The sequence below is a fragment of the Rattus norvegicus genome, chromosome 7, assembly GCF_021556685.1.
Source record: "Rattus norvegicus strain SHRSP/BbbUtx chromosome 7, alternate assembly SHRSP_T2T, whole genome shotgun sequence".
Lineage (NCBI taxonomy): Eukaryota > Metazoa > Chordata > Mammalia > Rodentia > Muridae > Rattus > Rattus norvegicus.
Window position 1 is genome coordinate 28,483,698 of NC_141540.1, and position 27,917 is coordinate 28,511,614.

Genomic DNA, 27,917 nt, shown 5'->3' on the forward strand with positions numbered 1-27,917 from the left:
TGTGTGTGTGTGCCTGCACATGGGCATGTGTGTGTGTTTGCCTGTACATGGGCAGAGGCCATGGGACAACTTTGGGAGGTGTCCTTTCCTCCAAACATGTGAACATGTGGTTCTGAGAAACAAACGCCTTTACCTTACGCAGCCTGCTGGCCTAACCTGTCTCTCTAACAAGGCATCCTCAGCAAATGCAGCTCTTGCCAAAATACCTCACATTTAGCTCTTTGTGTTCTGACCCTCCCCGATCTCTGCACATCAATCTTCTCTGCCTATAGTTCAGCCATTTTCTAAGCTAAGTTTAAATCTTACTCCAAGTTTTCCCTAAACACTTTAACCCCCAACATTCTTCCTTCCCAAGGACTATCACAGCCACAATTAGTAGTTATAATAATGAAAACATGCACAGCCACATGTACTATGTTCTACGTGCCGGGCAGAAGGCCTTACCCGCAGTTAAGCTATCTGACTTTCGATGGCATGCATATTATCTTAACAAACAACTGTAATCGCATACACCTCATTTGTTTCCTGACACTTGGAGCCCAGAGCAATCAATGGAATTAGCATTATAAGGTATGGCTTCCCAGTCCTATGTTTTTGTTTATGAGCTTTGCAGTTTACTAAAAACCTTTATATGTGCCTTTTGATCTGAACAATGCATACTGAATATTCATGATATGACTCTTAGTAGACCAAGTGACTGCTGAAGACGCTGAGTAAGAGGTAGGTGGGGACTCCCGCCAGACCATCTCATACGCCTGCAATCTCTACTGTTTAGCAATGGTTATGCCGCAGTATCTCCCACTTAGTAACTGTCATCTTGAGCAGGTCACTTTATTGGGCTTCTTTCTCCCTCAATGTCATGTTTTAATATATAAGGCCCTGAAGGGCACCCTTGGCCAACCCAGGACCGGCAGGCAGGGTTTCCTGTGCATCTGTAGCACTAAGATCATCTTTGGCTTAGCCGTAAAACAAGCAGGATAATCTGTGAGGGGTGTGAACATTTAAATGATCTATTATGACCTATACACTCCTAAGAGGTGGCTTCTGAAGCTATTTTAAAAGCAAATGTCAAGTTTTAAACATAAAGAAAACACCTTTGTTTAAAAGCCTAATATCACAGTCTATACGTGAACCCAAAAGAGGTCCTTCTGAAAGCACGTCACCAAGGGTGAGTGCCCTCCCAGCCTATCACAGAGAGGAGGGGAGAGACATGAGACATATAAAAACTGAGAGGGTTCACTTAGCAATCTTGACAGGAGGCTGACACTGCTGGGATAGCCGAGAATATGGTTAAAGTGCTATTCTACTGCAATGGCAACGCAGGAGACGATGAACCCGCCAAAACCCTCAGTCCTTTATCACAAACCACCTGTGAGGCACTGTTACAGATGATACATTTTCTTTTTAAGTTTTCTTTGAGAATATAACAAAGAAACTAAAGCCAACTGGGATCCAGAGGGTAAAAAGCCTCGTTAAGTATGCTGATGTAGAGTTTCATCATTAGGCACTGAAGTAAAAGTGGAAAGTTGTCCACCAATGAATCCACCTTCCCTTTCTTAGGTAGTAACCCATGGCTGCTTGGTTACACCACATTGGCTAGTTTAGAGACAGATCACTGAGCTCCTGCCAATGCTGTGTTATGATTAATCTAAGATAGGGCCTCACCTTCTCCCCTTTCCTGTCCCTGTCTACAGTATAAGCAAGACATGGCTGCCCGGTCTAGGCCGTCTGTAAGACTCTTAAGAGTCTGCTTAGACAGGAAGCCTGACTTGACAATCTGGAAAGAAATGTGCCCTCCCCACAACTCCAACCCCAAACAATTCTTGGAGCAGAGCAATTCACATTCCTGGACAGTCACCTCAGAACAGTTACTTGAAAGGTAAAAGGTAACATCTTAATCCCTTAAACCACTTCTATCTTGTTTGTCATTTTAAATGTGACTCTTTTGTCACAATTTAGTTACAACCTGATCAGAGCTCACCTTTCAGATATGGGTCTCATGCGTGCTCTTTCATAATCTTCTATGCTACCACTTTAAATACATGGAGCTTACGTTCTGCTATGAGGTCTAAGCAGGAACACTTCCTAGCTAATACCCAAAGGCAGGCTACTTTGTACATTCATTTGTTCCTTTCTTTAGCCACAATCAAGAATTCCCTAGGTGACTCTCAAATCCTAGGTGGTGTGGAGAGACAAGGGTGAAGGTAAGAAATTTAGTCAAGTGGAGTGTTACAAGGAAATATAAGGCACACTAACGTGGTGGGTGCTCTCACAGAGCCAAGTCACACATTTCTTATATTATTGACAATTTGGATTAGAAAATTCTTTGTTTTCAAAGGCTGTTTTATGTTTTAGGAAATTTATTGGCATTTTTAGCTCTACAGCATGCTAATAGAACAGGAGCACTGCCACCAAGTCATCACAATAAAAAATGTTCACGGCACTGTCAATGTCTCCCAAGGAACAGCATCAGCTCCCCTCACTTAGAAACACTGTTCAGCCATCTAGCATAGATTTTCAGTACTTGGGGTTCTCAAGGATGGGGGAGGGGGCGGTTGGGGGTGAAGAAAGGCAACATTCTGATGCTGGGCACCCCAGGCTAATGGAGAAAGAGGAATAAATAAAACCATAACTTTGATATTATGATCAAAGTAGCCAGGGTCAGTAACTGGAGAAACATTAGTTTGGGGATGCTTAGGGAAATTCGGAATGTGAGAAACTGCTAACCACACAGAGCAGAGGAAAGAAGCAGAGCAGCGCCAGGTATGTCTGAGGTGTGGAAAGCCCATGTGGTCAGACCAGCAGCAGGCTGCTGAGGGATGAGACCTGATGTAAGCAGGAACCGGCTCAGGTGGAGTCTTACAGACTTAATTCTACTGCTATGGAAAATCACTGAAGAGTTTATGCAGAGAAGAGAGAAAGCCAATTAAAATGTACAAACAGAAGAAAAGCAGCCTGGCTGTGTATGGAGAAGAGATTGGAGAGCAAGCATAGCTTCAGTTGTAGTGGGAGCAGCAGAGGGAAGAGACTGCGAGAACTTCTGGCTCAGGCAGGCTTAGAGAGCTTTGTCAGAACACAGCATGTCTGAGATGCTTAGAAGAAATGGTGGCTAGGAAGCTGAACGTGTGTGGGAGAGCCTTAAGCAGCCAATGAAGCTCTGCTTCTGTATGAGGAAGGAACAGTTCCGTTACAACTAGATGTGACTGTATAGAGAACAGAAAGAAAAGGTACAAGAGCCCTGGACAACGCCAACACCATGACTGGTCTTTAAGAGGAAATTTAGAAGTCTGGGTGTTCTGGAAGACAGACGAAAGCACTTTAAGGATGGAATGCTCAGCTGTTTTAAATGCAGACAAAAGATCAACTAGCCTAGGGATTTGGCAATGCTAGATCATAAGGACCTTGAGAAAGAAGATTCTAAAGAGGACTAGGAGCAGAGACAGTGAACAGTAGGTACTGCTCAAGACACAGAAGAGAACTGTGGTAGTGATCAGAGGGACTGTGTGGCGGAGAGACAGACAGACGAGGTTGTGTCAGTGTGATGAGGGATGGAGAGTCTGGGCCTACTCCAGAGGCAAACAAGGAGCTTGCAATAGGGTGGTAAGCAAGGGAATGATTACACTTGAATTTTGGGAACAGCCCTAACTCAAAATGTGGAAAATGGATAAGCAAAAGATGAGCAGGCCCAGAAGCGCAGCGAGCAGTTACACGGCTATGCAGGAGCAGCAGTGAAGCCAGAGGTCGGAAGGAAGACAGGAGGGGAGCTGGGGAATGGCAGTGACAGCTGTACTGATGGACGGCTGGATGAATGGTTTGAAAAGTGAAGGAGAGAGAAGCACAAAGAGCCTTGCTGTGTCCAGCTGGCTAACTTGGCCGGCCATACTCACTCCAAGGTAAGGGATGGTTCCCTGAGGCAAGAAGACAACACTGCTGCTGACAGGACTTTTCTGTGCCACAGTCTCACACTGGTCAGTCAGTCAACTAAGCACGCACAAGTGCTGGCAAGAGGTCAGTCCCTGTAACTGACCTCTGTAAACTTATGTTCAACTACTGTGTCACAGTGCCCTTGATGCAGGCACAGTCACTTGTCAATACTTGTCTGAGCCTCTCTGGAGGCCTTGTGAGTTTCTTATTTCCCATACTTAGTGTGTCCTCTCAACTGCCCACCTTGCTAAATCATTCCTATCTTAAAAATAATGCCATCTTTTTCCCCATCCCAAAGAGGGAGTCCGGAGTTCTTGATACCTCTGCTACAGATATGAACATGGTTGACTCTGAACTGTATTTGTGAAGACTTATCTCTTCTCAAGCTAGAGGGAGCAGGTCCTGTGACATCTGTCTGCTCTTCCTTGGGTATGCCAGATACACAAGTTATGTCCCCAGGATTGAGGAGGTGGCTAAAGTCTGGGTTTCACTCCAGGCTGCCACTCCCTCAGCGTCAGGACTTGGACAAATGACAAGCTTCTTTAACTTCCTTATCTGTAAAGAGAACCTATTTTGTGGGTTATTGGGAAAATTACAGGAGAGGACATGTATGTGATAGTTGTCATAGACAAGAAATAAGGTAAAATTAAATGTTCCTAACATTAAAAATTACTCTGTGATCGGAAATGGGGGTTGTAATTTATTCCCCCTCCTTACACAGACCTGCATCCTTAAATACAGTTCTACACGCTTTTCATCTTGTTTAACACGTTTGCTCTTCTTCTGTACTGGTAATGAAATAAGCTAGACTTACAGCCTGGCACTTTCTCTTCAGTGAGCACGGACTTTCCCCTCGCTATTTTCCCTTCCCGGCTACAGTGCTGCATCACTTGTACTCACTGGACTCAACCAGTAACCCTATAGTGACAGGACAGAGTTTCAGTCTTAAAATAGCCAGTGCATGTTTATTTGGGGACACAGCCCCATAACGAAGTCCTAGCACATCTTCCTGGACCACGACGATACTAAAATACTGGGATGTGCACGTTAAATATGCATTACACATTACAGACCAAGTCATATGATTTTTAAATTGTTAAAGGAGATGTCAAAGAAATTTTTACAGTAAAAAACTTGGACAATGTCTTTCTGGCTGCTCAAGGTTATGCCCACACTCTCCACCAGACGTCAGGGGATATATATTCCACAGGGATCTAATTTTAGTTCTTAACTGGAACTCAAGGTCAGCCACCTGAATCTGATAGTTCTCAACTTTTGCCCTGTGTACAGCAAGTGAGCAAAAGGAAGACAGTAAGAGTAAGAGCATACGTGCTGGGAGAAGGGAAGGAGGAAGAAAGAGGGAGAGAGAGGCAGGGAAGGAGGGAGGGACGTGAGCAAGGGAAGTTACTATAGCAGCGGTGGGAACTAAGTTAGTAATTCACTGTCTGTTCTGTAAGAGAACTATTCGAAAGCTGTAGTTTTAAATACTAAACGGTTAATAAATTACTCAGAATACTGAAGCATACTTTTAATGAAGGTTATAGAAAAGGATCCTGGGGTCAAAGATGACTACTTTTTTATAAAAAGAATCCTAAGCTAAACACATTTTCTAAATGATTACTCGCTCACTTTAATTCATGTTTATTTACATCAATTTTACATTGATACATTTGAGGGGGTTTTCCTACTTCATATTATGAAAGACAAAGTAATTCTCATTTTTATTTGCTAGATCCTGGCTCTGTGAATGTAAAGCTTTGGTACACTCTTAACTTCTATTTCCACCTCCCTTTGTGGATGTGTTCTACAGCCAGGCCCTGTATCTTTCACAAAGACTGAGAGTTCTGAGTAACAACCATGAAACTGTTTGGCTCAGACTTGTTCGCTACTGAGCAGCCTGAGAATGACACGCGGTGGCATCAAACACTCACTAACAGGCAGGAAAGACAGCTCGGGTGCAAAGGACACTTACAGACCCATCGCTGCCCTTCTGACAGGAGGCTGAAAAGCGTTCATAAAACATCTCTTCAGGAGTTGGGGATTTAGCTCAGTGGTAGAGCGCTTGCCTAGCAAGCGCAAGGCCCTGGGTTCGGTCCCCAGCTCCGAAAAAAAGAAAAAAAGAAAAAAAATCTCTTCAAACACAAAACCAGTTGCTGCTTTTCCCTTACTATTCAAGTGTCTTAGTTTTCCAAAACAATCCTTTTCTCCACAGTGTATATGTGAAACTTTAGTCTTGAAGAAAATTTAAGTATTTAAGTTAATATTGGCAGTTAGAGAAGAAATATCTTCATTTTCCAAATGAGAAAAAAGGTTTTAAGAGAAATGTTAAGTGAGAAATAGACATCTATTTTGGGTTAGTGAGCAGTAAGAGAACATGACAAATAATTTATCATATTAGAGACTTAACATCTGTGAAGTGAGTAAGTGCTAAGTATCTTTTAACACACAGCGACTTAAGCTATGTACTAACTGTAACGCTGAATGAAGAGCAGGTGGCACTAAGAGGAAACCCCTCGGGAGGTGTGTTGTTAGGCAGGAGGAAAGTGTCTGAGTTCTGGACGGAGGACAGAAGAATGGAGTACCATCAACAGGCCAGAGAGGACCGTGGAGAACTGAGGGAGCCAGATGGAATGCGCCTGGTACTGGGAGGCAGACAGTAGCCACGCAGTCAGTGTGGAGGTGGCTGCTGGGTACCTCAGAGGGTCACCGTATGGGAGGATACACAGGTCCTCACTATCATATACTGTGCTGTCTCTGAGGATGATCAGGAAAGGCAAGAGGAACTGAAGCCTTGCTCTGGCCCCAGATCTGTCTGTCACACAAGTTCCTCATTCCAAGTCCTCTTGCCTCCATCCAGCCCCTCATGGAAAGCATGCTGTCTGATGCCTCTCCATGCTTGGTCATCAGCTCAGTGTCTAGGTTCTGTCTAAACTGTGCATCAAATCCCCAAATCTGGACATCTAAGTCAGAAAACAGGGAGATGTGTAAGCCATCACTTATGCTCTAGATTTCTAGCCAGATCTGGTGTAACACATGGGCTATGGAACCAGATGGCTTAGGTCTCACTAGTTTAGACAGTATTTTCTCTATGTGCCTTTGTTTCCTCTTCTGTAAAACAAAAAGGCCATAGTCTACATCTTCGAGCTTTGCTGTGAGGGTTAACTGTGCACACAAACGCATGGGACTTAAAGACTAATAGGCATATAGCATTCTGTATCTATGAACACTTTTTTTTTTTTTTGGTTCTTTTTTTCGGAGCTGGGGACCGAACCCAGGGCCTTGCGCTTCCTAGGTAAGCGCTCTACCACTGAGCTAAATCCCCAGCCCCATGAACACTTCTTTTTATACCAAATGTTTTCAAATATAGTTCACACAAAGTCCATTCCATTAAAGTACACAACTGATTTGTCTTTAGAGTACATATTCACACTTGTGCAACCATCATCTCTAATTTTAGAATATTTTCATCACTCACATCAGAAACTCAATACCCATTAGCAATAAATCCTGATTCTTCTTTTTCCCTAGTCCCAGGTCCCTGGCAACCACTAGTCTATTTTCTGTCACCAAGGATCTGTTATCCAAGACGTTTCATGCTAACAGAAATCATACAACAACTGTCTGGCCTTTTGTGCCTGGTTTCCTTCACTTAGCATGCTTTCAAAGTCCATCCACCATTAGCACACATCAGTTACTTTATTTCTTTAACTGAATAATAGTCTATTGCAGGAATGGAATATAACATATTTTGTTCATCATTTACATGCTGATAGATACTGGGTTGTTTCTACTTTTTTATTATTATGCAGCAAACCTCTGTGTGTGTGTGTGTGTGTGTGTGTGTGTGTGTGTGTGTGTGTGTGTGTGTGTGTGTGTGTGTACATCGATTATGTGCATGGACTATGTCCACATTTCTCTTTGTAACACACTCTCAATACCTGGAGGTACAGTTGGTGTGTCAGACAATCACTCAGTGGCTGTGCCACTTCCCACAAGTACTATGTGAATGAATGCCCAGGTATTTCCACACTCCTGTCAATATTTGCTATTGTCTCATGCTCTAGCCTAGTAGAGGTGAACTGATTTGTATATGGCACTTTTGATTACCTTTATCTGATAACTAGTGATGTCCATTTTTATTTTGGAAACCTAGATCTTCAGTTTACTGTTCATTTTAAATTCAGTTGTCTTCGGAGTAAGAGCCCTGGGGCTGGAGCAATGGCTCAGTAGTTAAGAGCACCTGAGTTTGGTTCCTCGGGTCTACACATTTCCAACCATCTATACTCTAGTTTCCAAGGCTCTGATTCCCCCTTCTGACCTCCATAGGCACCAAGCATGCATGTGGCATACATGCACACAAGAAGACAAAACACCCATACATGTAAAAGAAACTTAAAGTTTCAAAAACATCTTAGGGAGTATTTTATATATTTTAAGTGCAACTTTTACCATATATATGATTTTCAAATATTTTCTCTAATTCTGCAAATTACCTTTTTTTTCTTTTAAAGCACAAATGTTAACTCCAACAATATCCAGTTTGTCTGTTTCTTCTTTTGTTTATGTTTTTGGTACCATCTGAGAGAATGGTGACTTATGTTTTCCCCAGTCTTTACCTCGTGGACTCAGATCTCTGATCCATTTGCCTTTGAGCAGAGTGTGGAGTAAGGTAAGGACCAACCACATCATTTATACGTGATTTGTTAACAGTCGTAGTCATAGTCACTCACATGCTAGCTCCCAGTCTTGAACACCAATGCTCTATCCATCTTCAAACTGTTGAGTCTGCCTCCACCGCTGTTTGACACATGCAGTTCAGGATGGACCCAAACTTCTGAAGTAGCCACGGCTGGCCTTGAGCCCCTATCCTCCTGCCTTGACCTCCCATATACCAGGATTACAAGACACCCCACCATACCCAGCCAGCTCCATTTTCATTTTTCTCCTCCATGATTCTTTAAGCTATTCTGTGTCTGTTTTAATTTCAGAACTGGCCTGTCAATTTCTAACAAGAAGCCACCTCTAATTCTAGAAGCGACTATACTGAATTAGTGGATGGTAGGACAAATACTAATATTCTAGCAGTAGTTTTCTATTCCATAAACATGGGCTTTTTTTTTCATTTATTTAAATCTTCTTTAATCACTCTCCGTGAAGCCTTACAGTCATTAACATCTGGCTTATGTACTTAGGTTGTTACTTTAAGGCAGTGTTCTCAACCTGTGTGGGTCTAGACCCCTTAGAGGTCAGATGTCCCTTTTACTGGGGTCACCTAAGACCATTGGAAAACACAGATATTTACATTTTGGTTCATAACAGTACCAAAATTACAGTTAAGAAGTAGCAATGAAAATAATTTTATGGTTGGGGTCACCACAGCATGAGACACCATGTACTGGAAGGTTGAGAACCACTGTTTTAAGGTTTACTACATGTGTCTTATTGGATCTGCTCCAGATTGATACTAATTTTCTGGAAGGTATAGAAATATTCCTATAAAGTGCTCTTCTTTTTATAATACTGTTCTATACATTATATCTGCAAGTGATAAAACTCAACAATAACTGCAGTCACTACCTTCTGTCGTCTGTACAGATGCTGGTAAAGGAGAGTAAACACGTGACATTTGTTCTACTGGCCTTATTAATTATCACTGGTGGGTCTTTTGACTTCTTCTTGTGGACTCCAGCTACTATCTGGAGTCACTCCAGTACAATATTGCTTTGTTCCCAGTCACCTTCGTGTGAGCCTGGCAAAAACATTGTATTTAAATATACTATTTGCTCACCATAACATTACAGAATTCTGTTTTACACAGATGCTTTTAAAAATCACTAAAGGGGAGCACATGATGGTCCAGCTGGTAAAAGCACTTGGAAAATAAGCCTGTCAATTTGAATCAGATCCCAAGAGCCCATGGTGGAAGCAGAGAACTGACTATTAACAGCTAAAGGAGAAAATCCTGAAGCAGTCAGAGAAGTGCAGTGAGAAATGCAAACATGGGTTCCTCCTGAGGAGACAACCAACCCCTCAGTTCACAGCCCAATGTTCTTTACGATGCCTGTTTACTGCAGAGCTCTGCACATGGTCTGCCAATTCTACTTTTCTTAGCTGAATTCTAGAATTTTTTCAGTAAATATTTTCTTCATTATATATTCTTGGGGGTAAAAAAGTGTTTATTTTAAAAAATAATTTTGATAGGTTTCATGGATGCTGGTTTATAGAGTTCAATGCCTATCATGGCTGCAAAATGAACTTACGGCATAATTAGATGAGAAAATATGCCTCCCCCAACTCCACACTCCCACTACTCTTACCATACAAGGCAGGTACCCTAAAACGTAACATAAAGATGGCCCAGGAAGATGACTCAATAAGTAAAAGCACTTGATGGCACTGCACAACAGAAGTTCCTAACACGTGCAGAGTGAAGCTGCCACTGCAGGATCGGGCTAGAGAGAGACCCCCATCTCAGGTCTGACCACGCATGTCACACGTGGGCACATGAGCATGCACGTGCACACACAGTAATTGTTTTTAGAGATCACACAATGACCCTAAATTAGAAAAGCTTTTCTGTCCTTTCTCCCTAGATTTATCCCTTCAATTAGATTATCAGGCAAACATCTACAGTGAAAGGTACAGTCTGGTATAAAACACAAAGTGTTTGATTTGCCCTATTGCTAGGCATTCATTCCACCTAACAGTTAAGATCTGCCTAGAATCCTGCTAGACAGGAGTTTGAAAAATAAAAACCTGAGGTGTGCACTTGGTAGTGTGTGTACATGTGTGAAGGATATTAAAAATATTCAAAGTCATCACACATCATTTAAAGGCACACAAGACCTTGGGTATGCTAGAAAGCAATCTACAGCTAGGCTGTGAGAGAGGGAGGAGGAGAGGGAAAGACACAGGAAGCAAGTGCTGAGAGCCTTGGCTATGCTAGAAAAAGTGCTACAACCGCTGCCCCAGCCTGAAAGACGATCTTCGAGGAAGACTAGTTTCAGAGTGAGCACTGTATTTGTACTATGTGTTTCCTTAGGTAAAGGCATCGAATAAACTCTGAATCAAATTTACAAGCCATGTTAAGTTTTTTCATAAAATAAACAAATAAAATTAAGAGTTTGACAATCTCAGCTGACCAGAGTAAGAGCAAAGACTCTCAGAACGAGCATCCGTGCCTTGAGCGGTGCTACCTACAAGTGGATTCGAAGCCCAGGACTAACAAGTCTGCCTCGGCACATTTTCCTTGGAGGAAAGTTATATGCCCTTGGCACTCGTTGTCCACAGTCCACAGCGACAGCCACCAGCACCTCTGTAGCTATGACTGAGGATGCTCCAAACCACGTGCCAGAGGCTAACAGCCAAGCCAGGAATCTATGCCTAACACAGGTCCAGTACACAGGACCAGAGGAAACGTGTGGACTACAGATGATCTAGTGTGCCGGGCAGAGCCAAGTCTAAAGGGAAAACATAAAAATGGACAGATCTGGAATAACAACGGACTTTCGCATGCAGATACAGTCTTCATTTACTGCACTACATAAGCTGGCATCGTAAGCAATACTACTCTAGTGAGGTAATCAAGAAAATTCAATTTCAGAAAAAAACAATTAAAACCCAGAAAGCACTGCTTTATGTTTATGGCCCAACCACACTGTTCTAAAATACAATTGTATTATGCTGTGTTATTAAATAGTTATGGTCTTAAATCAGTTCAATCTATCACAATCCGAAAGTTTAAAAGGAAAAGCCAACTCCACAGCAGTAAGAGTCAAGCAGCAGCATCTGGTGACTTCCTTGTTGCAAATCCCGGTGTAGTTTCTATCAGGGTGCAAGCTGTGATCGATCACTCCTCAAATATACTTTTGTATACTGCTTTCTCAGTGAACACTGTGAGTTATACTTTGCAATTGTAATGTATCACTAAAAGAATGTAAAATACAAAACCACACATTCTGGCTTCCACCTAACTTCCAAGTTCCTTACCCTCCTCCTGACAGGCATCTGTGTAGGCGCCTATGCAGTGTCTCATGCGCTGCTGGGAGCTAAGACTCCACAGTAAGAAAGCCCAACTCCTTGTCCCCGTGAAGCGCTCACGATTTCGACTCAGCAACTGGCCTAGCACTTAAGGGACAGGAGCCTAAAGTTATGAAACAGGGAAACATGAGTGTAGTTTAGGTGTGTGAATGCTTGCTCCTCTGAGGAAAATGATGCTGTGCACAGTTATCTCAGACGCCTGAGCTTTTCCACAGGTGACAATGCTTCATTCTTAGTCACAGGTCACGGAAGGTCAAACGTTTCACTCCTCTCCGCACTCCCAGGACAGAGGACTGGACCCGGAGCCTCACACATGCTAGGAAAACTGTGTCCCAACCCAATTCCTTTTACAATGTATCTTTTCGACTTGAATCGCAATACTCTTCCCTGCTTTCAGAGGGACTGTGTTACAACCACAGTGAGCACCTGACTGTCTCCAGGTGTGGGTTTTGGTGATCCAGCACTTGCCTTCCCCACCCACAGATTTGCATGATACATCTGTGTATGTACTGATCGGCAAGCCCAGTCCGCCGCTGCAGGGAGGATGGAAAGCAAGCAGGGGCTTCTACCCAAATCTGTGATTCACACGCACCTGTCACAATCTGCATCAGATGCACAAACATCAGAATTACATCTGACTTTATTCCTTAAGAAAAATACATACACTCGCCTTTGCTAGCCAGCTCCCAACTTAAGCCTGGCTCTTTTTTTCCCCAAAGATTTACTATTTACTTTATGTATATGATTACGGTGTTGTGTCACCAGAAGGGGGCACCAGACCCCATTACAGATGGTTGTGAGCCACCATGTGGTTGCTGGGAATTGAACTCAGGACCTCTGGAAGAGCAGTCAGTGCTCTTAACTGCTGAGCCATCTCTCCAGCCCTAAGCCCGACTCTTAAGCAGTGTCTCAACATTGAAGAATAAGAGATAAACTAAGGTATTGGACCATAATTTTAAGTATTTCAAAATATATTTCAAAAGGCAATGAGCTAAAGCTGCAGAGCAGTGGGCACTAAGGAACTAATGAAGAATCCTTTCTGTATGAGGCTTCACCATGTTCCTGCAGAGTGAGCACAGACCTCAGTTTTCTCACTGCACTGAACAGCACTAGAGGGAGAAGCAAATCTCTGTAAAATTCAAAATCAAAGCAGAAATGTCAAGGATCAGATCCAGAGAACATCACTTGTCACCCCATGCAGAGAGGATGTAAAACAAGGTTTATTTTGAAAGGCACTGCCCGTTATTCTAGGTTGTCATAAAGTTGGGAGATATATATATATATATTTTTCCCATGGGCAGATGTTATGTTTGGTTGATGTTTTCTATCACAGCACTGTACTTTACGAAAGTGAAAGAAGTCCTGATTTCTTTGTTACCATGTAGAAAATCTAGAATAGTTCTCAACCTTCTTAATGCTACAACCCCTTAACGCAGCTCCTGTTGTGGTGACCCCAACCACAAAGTTACCTTCATTACTACTTCATAACTGTGTTTTGCTACTGTTTTAAGTCATAATACAAATATGTGTGTCTTCTGGGGGTCTTAGTCAATGCCTGTGGCAGGGTCATTTGATCCCCACAGTTGAAAAACCACTGCACTAGAAGCACATTCAGAGCAGCACAGGACAGCAATGGATCTTACATTTTCACACTGGGCTCAATGCAAAACCTACTACTCTGTTCCCACAGAACTTCTACCGCTGTGAGCATGAGCTGTCCTGCAGTTTCCCTGTCAGCCTCTGAAAAGCACCCTAGGCATCAAAGTGTCACTAATGGTTTTAACCCTTGGAGACTGAAATGGATTTGTTTGCTGATGTTTTGCATTAATGAAGATTACCTACCTAGGTCCCTAATGACACTTGTTTATAACAGACCTCCCAGGAAGCAGGGACCTACACACACACACTGAAATAAACACCAGTGCAGAAGTTACTCTCTCCAGAGATCTAAAGGTAGCAGAGGGCAATCTCCACACCACAGATCCAAACAACCTCTGCGTCAAAGCAATTAGGAAAAAAGCTCTCTGCACTCAACACGAAGGGATGTCCTCATCATTCTACAGCACGGCTTAACAACTTTACATAGTGTTCACATCATAACAGGCAGCAGAAGCGATCTAGCAACGATTTAAAGTATGTGGGGAAATGTGTACTTATATGTAAATACTATGAGTAGGAGGAACTTTGAGCATCTGGGGAACTGCATATGTATCAGAGGAAGGTTGCTGGAATCAAACCCACGTAGACAGTAAGTAGGGAGAATGGTTAGACAATGTCAGGCCTTTCTACCACCTTACAGGAAACACACACTTGGATAACTAATACAGGAAAATTCCCCTCTCCAAAGACATTCAGATGAAGTGAAGCATCTGCGTTCAGCTTTTCATGCACAAGGGTATGTGTATGTATGTATGTGCAGGTGTGTGCACACATGTGTGTGCACATGTATGTATTCCAGGGACCCTTCAGTCTCTCTCCTTACAATGTGCCACTGTGCCCAGCATTGTTCTGTGGTTCTATGGACTGAACTCCAGTCCTGATGGTAAGGCAAACACTCTACTGACTGGGTGGTCCTCCACTCTTAATGATTTATTATGATGAGTAAATGCCTATCCAGGGTTCCGAAGTCTGACTCCTAGTATAGCATGAATGGAACAAATGGAGGAAGGGTTCTCCCAATCAGACACACAGTAGCTGCCTTCCTAGCTCGAATGTCTATCATGAGTCTGTCATTCCACTGCCTGCTTTAATACCTTGTTTTTCTCCAACAGCACATAATAGAATTTTTCTTTCTACAGCCTCTTAGGATTCTATTATGTGCTATTGTTTCTTCCCAATATACCTCAGAGATCGCCTCCAATCTTTTGCTCTTGATGTATGTTTTGATGAAAAAAAGTGTTCACTTGGGTTCAATCTAAACAAGATCTCGAAAAGGGACACACTTTGGTCAAAGGGCAAAAGGCATCTTAATTTTAATAGCTAACTACCAGCCTGTCCTCCACAGACACTGTGCCATTTTAATGTGTGAGGATCACCTAGAGATGCCACCTGCTTGGTGTCTACTCCCTGCCCAGCTTCTGATCCTTAGATAAGGGACGGCTCCGAAGAAGTCCAGTTTGAAAGCTATTTGAAAAGCATATTCATTCAATAAATCTCTACTCCGAGAGGTATCTTTTGTCTTAGTGACACTATCCAAATCCAAAAGTAAGTCTTCTTTCTACTCCATGGCCCTCATCTAATAGACTTCCTGAGTGTTCATCATGTGCTCAGCACTGCAGACATGATGAACAGAGACGAACAACTACGTCAGCCAGCGGGAGTGCTACTTTATCATAGAGAGGACTTAACAGGAAGACTAGAAATAAAGAGTATGTCTGACCTGTCAACACTTCATACATAAAACACAAGGGAAGTAGAAATTACAGGCTGCAGAAGCATGCAGAGAGCAGGTCACTGACACTACTATGTCACGTGTCAGCATAGGAAGTCACGGGAAGATTTTAACACTAAGAATGAGAAGGCCAGACTGTTTGTTGCCTTAGATCTATGGACAAGTAACTAGAACCACATGTTCCTACACAGTGAAAGGCGGGCAGCTCAAAACCTAATATAGTGGGGATGCAGTCTTTCACCCGAGCAGCAGGGAGGCAGAGGCAAGTTGATCTCTGAGTTCGAGGCCAGCCTGGTCTACAGAGAGAACAGCACACTTATGCAGTAATCCAGATGAAGGGCTACATTAGGAGAATAAATCTGCAGAGATTAGACACAGAGAGGCAAATGGACAATGTAAGGTTATCAGTCCACTACCAGCATCTAAGACTCTGACACTGCCTACTGACTCAGCCACAGTCTTATCTGATCCTGGAATCTCTGAGGCTGGGATAGAGGTATAGAATCCAGAAAAACAAAAAGGCAGGACCGGTTTATCCTCCTTAACATGATCCTTTAACACACCAAGTAAGGCAGCCATAGGCAATGCCAACAGGCAAACATACATTAAGTAGCCATGCTTCTGACGCACCCTCTCATGTAATGAGAGTAATGCATGCCCTGATGTGTGAGTGTCTTTGTGACAGTGAAGCCAGCTAGTAACCTTGAGAACCGTAACAGCCTGAGTAAGTATAGTGCTGAGAGTACGTGGCTGGGGGCAGCAGCAGGAAAAGCTGCTTTCCCTAGACTCCAAACAGCTTTACATTAGCCTGGCATTTTGCACAACCTGGAATTCTGCCACCCAAAAAGACAATCTTTTAGCAGTAAGACAGTCTAGTGATAGTCCCACTGAGCCCTTCCCCACCTCATGTAAGCCTAGGGCTCTGTGGGATGAGCAAGAGGGATTGTGGGTAACCCATACTAAACCTCGCACCTCTCCTTCTTCTCAGGAAGCCTGGAAAACTTAACTGAAACCGAAAAGTAACCAACAACCTTCAGATGAAAACATGCCCACTGCTTAACTACCCAGGATTCACACACACACACACACACACACACACACACACACACGCACACACACACATGCACACACACACACAGACACGCACACACACACGCACACACACAGACACGCACACGCACACACACGCACACACACACAGACACACACACAGACACGCACACAGACACACGCACACACACACAGACACACACACAGACACGCACACACACACGCACACACACACAGACACGCACACACACACACAGACACGCACACACACACACGCACACACACACACGCACACACACACACGCACACACACACACACACACACGCACACGCACACACACACCAAACCTTACCTTTCTTTTATCTTCATCTGCTGATTCAAATTTGAAAGTAGCCCTATGCTGAGGAGGGAAAAAGGAAACATCATTATTTTAATATATGAACTTTAAAGATTTTTAAACAAAATATATAAACTGATTTTTAATAAATATTGTTCTCTCATCTCAATATTCTTATCAAAGTAAGGCAGACATATAAGTAAATAAATGTAAAGAAAGCCACATGAAAAGATTATGGCAGAAATACAATGGGAGAAGAGAGAATTAAAGCAGCAACTACCCAGAGGTGGAATGATTAGCACAAGGCACTGGACATGTGCGCTGGACTTTGAGGGATAACGAGGAGTTTGCTGTAGGTGTGTGAACTTATGTGCTGCATTCATGAAGCTGGCAACTCTGGGAGACTGAAACATGAGACATTTCAGGGGAGGAACCTGAAAGACTTGAGAATGGAAACACAGATTGGACTGAGATTTGGGAAGCCTTTCAGTGTGCTAGGATTCTCTTTTTTGCATCCCATAAGAAATCGTCAGAGAGCTGCAGAGAAAGACAACCTGCGGAAAGGCACCCTCACTTACTAGTTGTGACTTCAAGCTGTAAACTATACTAGGTTCCTCTCATGAAAATGGAGTACTACTCAGCTCAGAGGGTGACTGTGAGGGTTCTGGCAGTTATGACATTAAATATCTCACTACCTGGCAAGTAGTAAACAGTATGTATTAAGGAGCTGCTGCTGCTGCTGCTGCTGCTGCTGCTGCTGCTGCTGCTGCTGCTGCTGCTGCTGCTGCTGCTAACGATGTTACGGACAAATTAACTGGAGGGAAGAAGGTGCTGTGGTTCCCCTGGAGTGACTGGCCAGAGTGTAGACCTACTTCACTGTGTGTGTAGCAGAGCAGAGGGAATGGGTAGAATAACTGGCTTGTTTGCATAGGGAGTGGTGGTCACAAATCAGGAGCACAGAATTATGACTCTCTCAGAGAGAGCATGCACTCTCTGAATCAATCCCACCTGAGCCCTTCCTGAGGCAAACCAGCGAGCCATTCCTCTGCACTCTCTACTCTCCTGTTTATCTCACCGTCTACACTGACCAGCAGGACTGGCCACCCATCACAAGGAAAGGACATTAAGTGTGAAAGACAGCATCAGCCAGTGGTCCTGTTTTCTAGCTTTGCAGGAACCATTTTCAAAATGAAATGAGCTATAGAAATGTTGGGAGGGAGGTAGCTTTGAGTGCAAGAAACAGTTAAAGGGAAGACAAGAGGTTAAGAGATAAGGTCATCTAAGGAAACCCCAGGGAGGCTACTCAAGCACGGATGCAAACCAACTGGAACGGGTGCTGCACAGAGAAGGCACAGATCTAAAACTTTTCATCTGAAGTGACAACATGTTACCGAGGACCAGGGAAGACCAGGGTGGAGTATGGACAGCGTATTTTGTGCAGGAGCTCATAGGCCAGCTCAAGGAAAGCAAGACTGAAAGCAGAAAGCCACATGCACTGGGCATCACAAGCTGGCATAATGCTGCCCAAAGCGGCACCATTTGACACAAACCTTTAAAGGGAGAGGGATTTGGCAACCCAGACGAGAAGCCATGAAAACTTTCACCCCATTTGACCTAGAACTCCCACCACTTTTATTGATTTTAATGGAGTCATGCAAAGTGAGAGGAAAAATTACGAACATAAGCATATTCACACGTGTTTTCTAATACAGCAAAAGAGGCAAGCCGAATGTCAAACATGTGTCACAACAGTCTGCTGAACACATGCCCATCCGATAAAACGGTATACAGCAACCAAAAGACAGGTGACTCGGTCGGATTATTCTATAATAAAAATCCTTGGAATAAAGGATGCAGGAAGAATAAATGAACAAGGAAGGAGAGGAGAGGAGGATGTAAATCTGAGGGCTTAGGAATTCACAGACCCAAGATTCACTGAAACTTAATACTAAATGTTCTATGTGGAAGCTCAGCAAAGGCTCCCTGCAAATGAAAATAATTGTATTTAGAAATCAAAACGTCTTAGTTTTGCCACCCTACATAAAATGTCACTTCTGTAAATTATTTGGAATAAATCTGTCTGGTTGCTAAAACTTAGTATTTTTCCTAATAATATTTTTTGGCATCTATATAAAGAAAGAACAGGAAAAAAATAATTATTTTTTGGGAAGATACTCAGTAAGTTACAAAAATATCTTCCAAGTATTTCCTATACAGAATTATTCTTTTTAGAATAGTATCAAGGGCTAGTTTTTCACTTTTCTGTTATTTCTTCACTGCAGGTCTGATAATAAATTAATAACAATTTTAAATAATAAATTTAAAAGAACAAAAAGTAACATTTACAAATAAAGATTTTCAGAAGCCCATCTAGCCATCATGAAAGCTTACTTAGAAAATATACTAGCATATGGGCACTAGAAATTACCTCAAAAATCATTTTTACCCTCAGATGCTGGGGTCTATAAGGCTAGCTTCACTTATCCAAGCTAGATCAGACCTAACAGGCTCTCTGCTGCTCCTTCTGACACTTTTTAAATACTTTTAATTTTTTGAGCCAGGGCTTTCTGAATGTCCCAGGCTGGCCTTGAACTTCAATCTTGCTGCCTCACTCCCCTTTCTAAAGCCCAACTGGTAGGAAGAGAACTAGCCTCCTAGGTGTGGACTCATGAGAGCTGTTAGCCAACTAACACCAACTTTTATATACTGCATTTCCAGAACAGAAGAAAGTCAAATATACATCAAAGAGTAAAGTCATTCTTCACTTCAAAGACTACAGAAGCTAGAACCTCTCAGTGACACATCAGACTCAGGACTGCAGGCTTTATCACTAAAAAGAAGCCCCGGAAAACCCAGGTATCACCGAACTGAAGCTTGGGCGCCGTCCTACTGCTCACTAAGTGCAACCCTGGCCAGGCAGACTTCACAACCCATGAGGTTTCCCTTACTTTTATATGCTATGGCTGGCACTTTGCACATAGTAGGTGTTCATTAAGTGGTTACTCCTGTTGTCTCTGCTCTACTATCTGACTAAACACTGACTTATTAGGGAATTCAGAGTTAGTTCACTGATATGTACAGAGACATGTCTTAGACGTCACAATAGACTGCAGAACACAGGAATATCTCTATGCAAAAGCCTAGGGCACTCCCAAAGTCAAAGCTCAGCCTCATGAAAGAGGAGCACAACATCCTCCTACAGGGTCCAGGGTATTTAAATGCCCCATTCACATGCAGAGGCTGCATTCCCACAACTGCTCCCATCAGCTCCCATCAGCCTCACTCTCCCGCACACACTGGCACACAGAGGAAGAGCTCGAGCTGTCCTCCTTTCCTGCATCTAACGCTTGGAGACCTGCTTAAGTGACAGTACCTTAAGGAACTCTTCCCTCTTCACTGACCATAAACTTGCCCTATTTCCAAAATGGAATCCTGCTGAAGATGGCTGTGGGACAGTGACATGCCCAGGTGGCCTCTAGGGCTTGTCACACCATCTATCAATTTATCAGTCATCATGAAGACCACAAGTCACTTTCTTTACCTAGTTGACCAGTTTGGTTCTTTCAGCTCAATAGCAGAGCACAGTTTCATTGTAAGCAAGACCCTGGGTTCAATGTCTAGTGCTATGTCAAATTCCTGTGGCTCAAAAAACTCACAGTGTGGCCAGGCGGTGGCACACGTCTTTAATTCTAGCACTCGGGAGGCAGAGGCAGGCAGATCTCTGAGTTCCAGGCCAGTCTGGTCTACAGAACAAGATCCAACACAGCCAGGGCTACACAGAGGATCTGTTATGAAAACAACAACAACAAAATCACAATACTACAATGTACCTCAGGGCCATGACAATGAAGATAACCATGACAAACAACCTCTCTAGTAAACCTGCTGTCAGAACAGACTCTGGAGAGGACCAGGGGCTTGGGTAGTCTAAACTATCCAAGACAGCAAGACATCTGAAAATGAACAGCTCATTCTACAACTAAAGGATTAGAGTGCTTAGTGCTCAACAGTTACAAACAAGGTAGCATACTGGGCCTAAAAAGAAAACAAAACCCTCCTATGCCCAAAAGCAGAATCAACCAGGGAAAGGAAGCACAGCCATACACAATGTGACCTGGGTCAGGAATCTAAAGACTACATATGCTACATCCTCAGGCTCCTGAGCCTGTATGCAATCGCTTTGTCTTTCTGGACCTTGATCTACTATTTAGAGAAACATAAAAATGCTTCCACCTCCATTACAACTTTTACTATAAGGAGATTATATGTGTAAACTCCTAGGAGATTACACAGTACCTGAAGGCACTCAATACAAATTAATAGGTGAATTTAGGAGCAAGAAACAGCCACTCTCATTTCAAAGAACTATTTTCCTATTCTGAAGCAACTTAGCCTTGACAAAGAGACACTTTTTTTTCTTTATGGGATAGAGATTTCTTTCTAAAATAACAAGAGGTAGTGAATGAAGCAAGAAAGCTTGGAAATGAATTTCTGTACAGAGGAATTAGGTGTATTCTAGAGTCACATAGGCACTGTCTTCTCTGAATGCACTAGGTGATTTACCACGGTATTGGTACCATTAGAAGGTGCAGAGGTTCAGATAGAGAGTGAGAAAGATCCCCGAATTTCTTACTGTGTTACACCAATTCAGTGTCACATGCTTGTTGAAAGCAAACACCTATGGGTTACTTCTTTAGTAGCAGGCCCTGTTCTAGGTATTTTTACATGTAGAACTCATTCAGTCCTGACAAAAGCGTTAGGGTACAGATGCTGCTTTTCTCCTCAGTTGACAGAGGAATATAAAGCAAAGTTAAGCAACCCGGACTTGTCCACACACACTGTAAACTGAGAATCGGCACTCGGGGAGTCTGGCTCCAGAGCCTGGACTCCAACTACAACATCCCATGGAGGATCCTGACTATTAGCTCCTCATAACATAACAGGGGAACACTTCACAGGCATGCTGTGCTTAGTGCTTGCCATTCAATTTCAATTCATCTAACCTACACAATAAATAAAAACAATGGTGTTTTAATCCCTCCTTTACAGACAGGGCAAGCTTAAAATAACATGAAGCTGTTAACAGCAGAGCTGAGATTAGGACCAAGGTTTATCTGATCCAGATCCCATCTTCTTTCTGCTACACTCACAATGGCCAGCTTATTAGATAAAAGGTAACACACAGAACCTCCTCTGTAAACAATGAACTGATCTCTCCACATTGCTCATTCCGCTTCTGCTTGACTCCTTAGCGCCCGCAACCACTTCTTACTCTAAACACGTTTCAAATCCATTTTTCCAGGTAAGAAAACTGAAGGGCATGCTATCCATCTACTTTTGGGGGTTTCAGACCCCAAATACCATTAAGTCTGGACAGTTTACTTCTATTCTTCCTGCCTGATCACAGATACATAGATCCCCTTCCTATTCACCTCACCCACTTCTCCCTTTGAGGGGCAGCGCTGCACTGCAATGTGAAACTCAGCACCCTTGTGCTCCAATCAGCCTACTGCCCTGTCCCTACTATAACCAACAGTAAACACGAGTGCTTTCTCTAACACAGTAACTGCTCCCATTCACGCCAAGTCACAACATTCTCAGGCTTGGCTTGGCCAGAAAAAAGAGTGTCTAGGAATCCTCTGAAGCCTTTCAAGACACTGCCTCAACAACAGAAGAAGATCCTAACAACTCTGAAAGCATTTCCAATATGAAAAGGGGAAGCCAAGCTCTGACAGGACGTAACCACGAGTGATAAGCCAACCTGAAGGGACATCAGGGAGAGGAAGGGATGAATTGGAGGAAACAAATAAAAGGGACCTAGTTAGTTCAGCTACAACATAGTGAATAGAGGACTCGGATTCCAGGGTAGGTTTTCCCTCCTCTCTGCCCTGCAGAAGAGTTTCTATTATTGCTAACTAGCTGGCATATAGTAAGTGCTAAATAAACATTAACGGTTAATAAAAGTTAATTCAACACAACAGCCAAATTATTATACTTCTTTTTGAAAATTAGCTTGTAGCTCCCCTGTATTTTTTGCAGCACAGCAAAAAAGGCACTAGACTTCGAGGTAGACAGCCAGACTCACCTCAGTCCCCCTTTTCATTGGCTATGTGAATTTGGGAATACATTGTCATCCTAAGTTTTACTACCTGTGAAATAAGGAACATCCTCCCTACTATACTCACTGCTTGCTGGGGAGACTAAATGGGAATGAACGTTCTCTTACACAAGAAGAATGTCTCTTCTGGGGGTATTTCCCACTAAGCCCAGAAACGGCATACTGGCAGTTCACTGCCTGAAAATATATGAGAGTGGAAGAGTGGGCACAGAAGGTAAGATCCTGAACAGGGGCATAAAGCCATGTTTCTTTCAGAGAGGGCTGATAAGTAGGAAGGGGGAAAAGGAAGGATAAGGTATTAATTATATATAGGGTATAACTTGGTGATGGGTGGGTCTTCAGACTCATCAGTATTCTCATAGAAGTCTAGTCCCCCAAACAGCCTACAGGTGTTAGGTACGCTACTTATTAAAGCGAACAGGTGAAATTGCTGGAAGGGAAAGGAGGGAAGGTCTCATGGTTCTTGGAGAGAGAGGTTCTCCAGAGATGGAAGTGGTACTAATGACAAGATACCTTTTCTCTGTGTGAAAGAACACTGACTAGATAGTTTGAAAACCTAGGTGGGAAGACTCGGGCTCCCAGGAATGACCTTGGGCTAGTTATTTAGCCCATCTGGAGTCTCCATTGCAAAACATAGATAATACCTCCCAGGATTGCTTGTCAAGATTAAATGAGATAATGACCAGAAAAGCTGTTAATGCGATACAAATAACAGGTATTATTAGGAGTTGGATTTTCCACCCACTTGCAACCTATGTCCATGACCTTGGGGCGAGATTTCAGTTCTTTCCACCTCGGTTTCCTCATCTACAAAATGGGAAGGATGATACCATCTATACTATAAGCACTCAAAGACATCAACGCCTGGTAAACCGTACAACGGTACAGGTACATAAAGACCTACCGTCGTGGCTGAGATGTTTTATGCGTGTCAAGGGCCGTGTTTATGCGGAGAAGCATGTATTTTTACACTATACAGATGAGAAGGCTTCGCATGCATTTTATGCATCCAGGAGTGGGGCACTAGGCAGACGCGCATCTACGGATTCTGGGGGTGTGACTTGCACGCTTAGGAAGATTACAAGTCAGGCTGCTGGGCCATGAATCGGAGTGGGCATTATAGTGGTGGCAGTGGGTAGATGTAGGATGAACGGGTGGGAAAGGCTGGGGGCACGAACACGCATGCCCAAGCCGGAAACGTTTTCGGGGGAGAGCAATGCGCATCCCCGGAATGAAGGGGGTGGGGAAGATGCGAAGTGCAAGCCCCGAGGGCGGCCCGGGGGCGAGACAGCGAACTCCCGGGGCCAGAGCTCTTTACCTTGTCGCTGTAATCTCTCAGGACCCGCTCGATAGCCCCCGCCTCGCCGGCCCGGACGATGTAGAGGGCGCGCTCTTCATCCATGGCCGCAGGTGCGGGGGAGCCGCAGCCGCTGTGCGCGCCCCAGCCGCTGCCTCCCAGGTAAACGCCTCGCGCCCCCGCTACCTCGCTCCTTCCCAGCTTCCTTCCTTCCCTCCTTCCCTCCCTCCCTCCAGTCTCCAACCCGCCAGCCTCCGCCCGGGCAGGCCCTACGTCACCGCCCCTCAACTTTCACCCCGCGACGTCACCGCTCCCCCAGCAACGGGCGCCTAGAGGCCTCCCCCGACAAGGCCCAAGGCTTAGTGGAGGCCTGACGAGCCACCAGAGACTGAGTCAGGCCCAAGCCGTGCCTACTCCCCTCGGTCTACCAGCCTTGGAGAAGAGTTCGGCTTCGCAGCGGGCTTTCACGAGCAGACCTGTCTCTCCTAACACTCTATGAATCATTCCCCTTTAGCGGACGAGAACTGGCGGGCTGCTCCCCGCCCATCTGCGAGCCTACCGCTACTAAACTACAATTCCCGACGTGCAACGGGGTCATCCCACGCTGTCATCGGAGTTATTAGGGAACCGAACAGCAGGCCGGAATTGGTAGTCAACCAGTGCGAAAGATTTTTCCGCTTTCCAAAAGGCATGCTGGAAAATGTAGTTCCCTGAAGGCCGGAAACCAGAGTCCTGCGACCGCCCGGGGCCAAAGGCGGAGGGACCCTTCGTTAGTGGGAGGGTCTAAACTGGGTTTTGGCTGGTTTTTTTTTTTTTTTTTTTTTTTTTCTTCTTCATTTTTCCTTTTGCTGACCTGCACCAGACGTGGCTGGTTGGACTTACTGACGCTGGCGAAACGGCCGGCCCTTGGTAGTGGCTGTCAAGCGCCAGGTTGAGTTCCCTCTATGCTCAGTTAGCGGTTTCCCTCTCTGGAATGCTCACCCTCTTCACCCGGTTGCAGTCGTTATGCACTAGGCTACAACAACATGGGAAATTGAACACTGTTCTTTGTGGAACCCTAAGGAACCACAACAGATAAAGAAATTTGGCAATGTGTGTGTGGTATATATTATATTATAATTTAGTTCTAGTTTCCAGATGAATACGTTGAAACTCAGAACTAATCAGAGGCATGCCTGGGATTTGAACCCAGGGAAATTACTGCACTCAGTAATTGAGAAAGTTGAGATTTGAATCCAGGTTGTTCCCAGCCTCCCTCCAACCACCCGTAAATATCACACAACTGGAGTAGCAATGGAGTCAGTGGTGATGAAGGCGCATATTCTCCAAGTGTTAGTTCTGTGCCGGCCACTTACGATTCATCTGGGTTCGTTCAATTTCTCAAAAAATCAAATATTTGAGAATTCTTGCATTGCTGGGCACAAATAACAGTGTGGCTGCAATGGTTCCCACAGCAAGTCTCAACCACACTAAGTGGTCTGTTCTTGTGAACATCGCCATGAACGACCCCGCTGTCCTTGTTTTAAAATGAGCAGTCGTGAAAAATTAAAATGCATAGTTTTTAAATTAAGTTTAGACTTGGAGCCTGTTCTGCACTCCCAGACTCTTTCGTAGAGAATAGAGAGATTCTCCAAGAAATTTCCAAGTGTTTTACCCTCAAGTAATCCTCGCCATTGCCTTCCCTGTGGGCCTCTTAAGCTTTGCTGAAGAGCAAGGAGAGAGGGGCAAGTGTTTACCCATCTTCTTGTGCTTCTGTTATACCGTAGTAGATCTGGGGAGATTTCGAGTTAAACAATATAGTAGCTAAGGCCACTCGGCTTGGACTTTCTGACAATTATAATTTTCATGAAGCCAGTATTTGCTTGAACATGCAGTTCAACAGTCGTCGAAGAGCAGGAGGTGGTTGTGGTTTGCGTTTTGTGTTTTGTGTTTTGTTATTGAGACAGATGCTGAAGCCAATCGATAAAAGGTAAGATTTGTTTGGTTCTGTCCGTGGTTCATGGTTCCCTGGCAGGGCAGGGCAGAAGAAACTGCTCACTTCGTGACAAAGAACCGGAAGGAGCCAGGGCCCAATACTCCCTCCCCTAGCATGCTGCTGTGGACCTAACTCTTCTTGGCTTAGATCTTAAAGGTCTCACTTCCCAACAGTGTCGTGGATTGGGGACCAAGCCTTTAACAAAAAGGCCCAGGCATCTAACGTATGTAAAAAGATGGATGCTATATCTGTGATAATTTAGGCCAGAAAGATTTTAATATGACTCCCAAAATAGAATACTAAGAAAGGTCATGTAAACTACAACCCTAACAGTAGAATATATAGCAATTCTTTAAGTTTACAAAACCTTTACTTCCCGACTTTAATAGGTGTAAGAGTTTAAGTCCCTGAAACAACACCGAATGTATCGTTGGCAAAGGCACTGTTCTCATTTTATAGAGAGCAACTGGAATCTAACTGAAATCCGTCCAATACTTCATGAAGTCCTAGTTAGGCAATTATCTATGTGGGGGTGGTCATAGGGCTTCTAGTGCTGCAACGAAACATCATGACCAAGAAGCAAGCTGGTGAGGAAAGGGTTTATTCAGCTTACACTTCCACACCACTGTTCATCACCAAAGGAAGTCAGGAGGCCGGAGCTGATGCAGAGGCCATGAAGGGAGGCTGCTTGTGACTTGCTTTATGCTCAGCCCACTTATAAAACCCAGGCCTACCAGCCCAGGGATGGAACCACCCACAATGGGACAGGACCTCCCCATTGATCACTAATTTAGAAAATGCCCGCAGGATCTTACTGAGACATCTTTCTCAACTGAGGCTCCTTCCTCTCTGATGACCTTACCTTGTGTCAAATTGACATAAAACCATACAGTACCGTAGTCAAGGCCTCCTGAAGAGAATAAGTAGAAAGTATTCCAGTAAAGATATTTTTCTTTAAAAACACGAGGGCTCTTACACATCTTTGAAATGTCTGTATAGCAGAAATAGGCTATAGTTTTAGGCCCTAACTCTGTATTTCTAAAAAGGAAAAGTGTGGGGTTGAATGAATTAAGAGCTTATGAAATTGTTTTTTTAATGATCTTAATTGTTTATATCTGATGTTTATGAATCAGAATGTCTTTGAGAGAGGGGTCACTCTTTCACCCCTGACGAGACTCTAGTCACAGAAGAGTTAAGTGACTCATCCAAAGTCAGACTCTGGGACTTGAGCCTAGACTAAGCCCCTAGATGACTTGACTTCCCTAGCTATTGGTTATGTTATACTCCAATGACTGGAAAGTCTTGCTGGCACTAAACCCAGTTTCCCTTACTGTGTAGGTGGCATGGTATTAAGGAATTAGCATTTCAGAAATGGATGTAGAAAATAGCGAAAAGCCATCACTCTTGAGAGATACTCATACAATTCCTCTGTGCATATGAATGTATAGTGCTTCCCTAGCTTCAAAATACTTCCACATAAATTATCTGACTTAACCTTTACAGTAACTGAAAAAAGTAAGGTCAGTAGAATAGACACTACCTTTTCTTACGTATATAAAGAAAATCGAAGTTTGGGGCATTTATTATCTTTGGTCATAGATGAACAAATCTGCTGGAAAACAGAATATCTTGGGGACGAATGTGCTCTATATTCTGGTATCAGGATCAGAATCAAAAGGCCTATAAATACATACAAGGTTGTTTTGTTCTGTTTTGGATGGTGGTGGTTTTTTGGATGTTTGTTTGTTTTGGACTATGATATAACCTGCTGTAGAATTTTCTCT

General features: G+C 43.7%; 1 protein-coding gene across 16 annotated transcripts in view; it reads right to left on the minus strand.

Moving 5' to 3' along the window:
- The window catches only part of Ric8b (RIC8 guanine nucleotide exchange factor B), a 94,041-nt gene extending 69,317 nt beyond the window's left edge, over positions 1-24,724 (minus strand). For 13 of the 16 annotated variants that reach the window (XR_015624005.1, XR_015624003.1, XR_015624002.1 and 10 more), the window contains exons 1-2: positions 24,180-24,724; positions 16,759-16,806 (exon numbers count right to left, since the gene is read on the minus strand). Coding sequence is in view for 6 of the 16 variants with exons in the window: in XM_087557110.1 (XP_087413236.1) it covers positions 16,759-16,806; positions 24,180-24,263 (132 nt within the window). In the remaining 10 variants the exon portion in view is untranslated. 16 annotated transcript variants of the gene reach the window in all.
- Between the last annotated feature and the right edge of the window lie 3,193 nt (positions 24,725-27,917).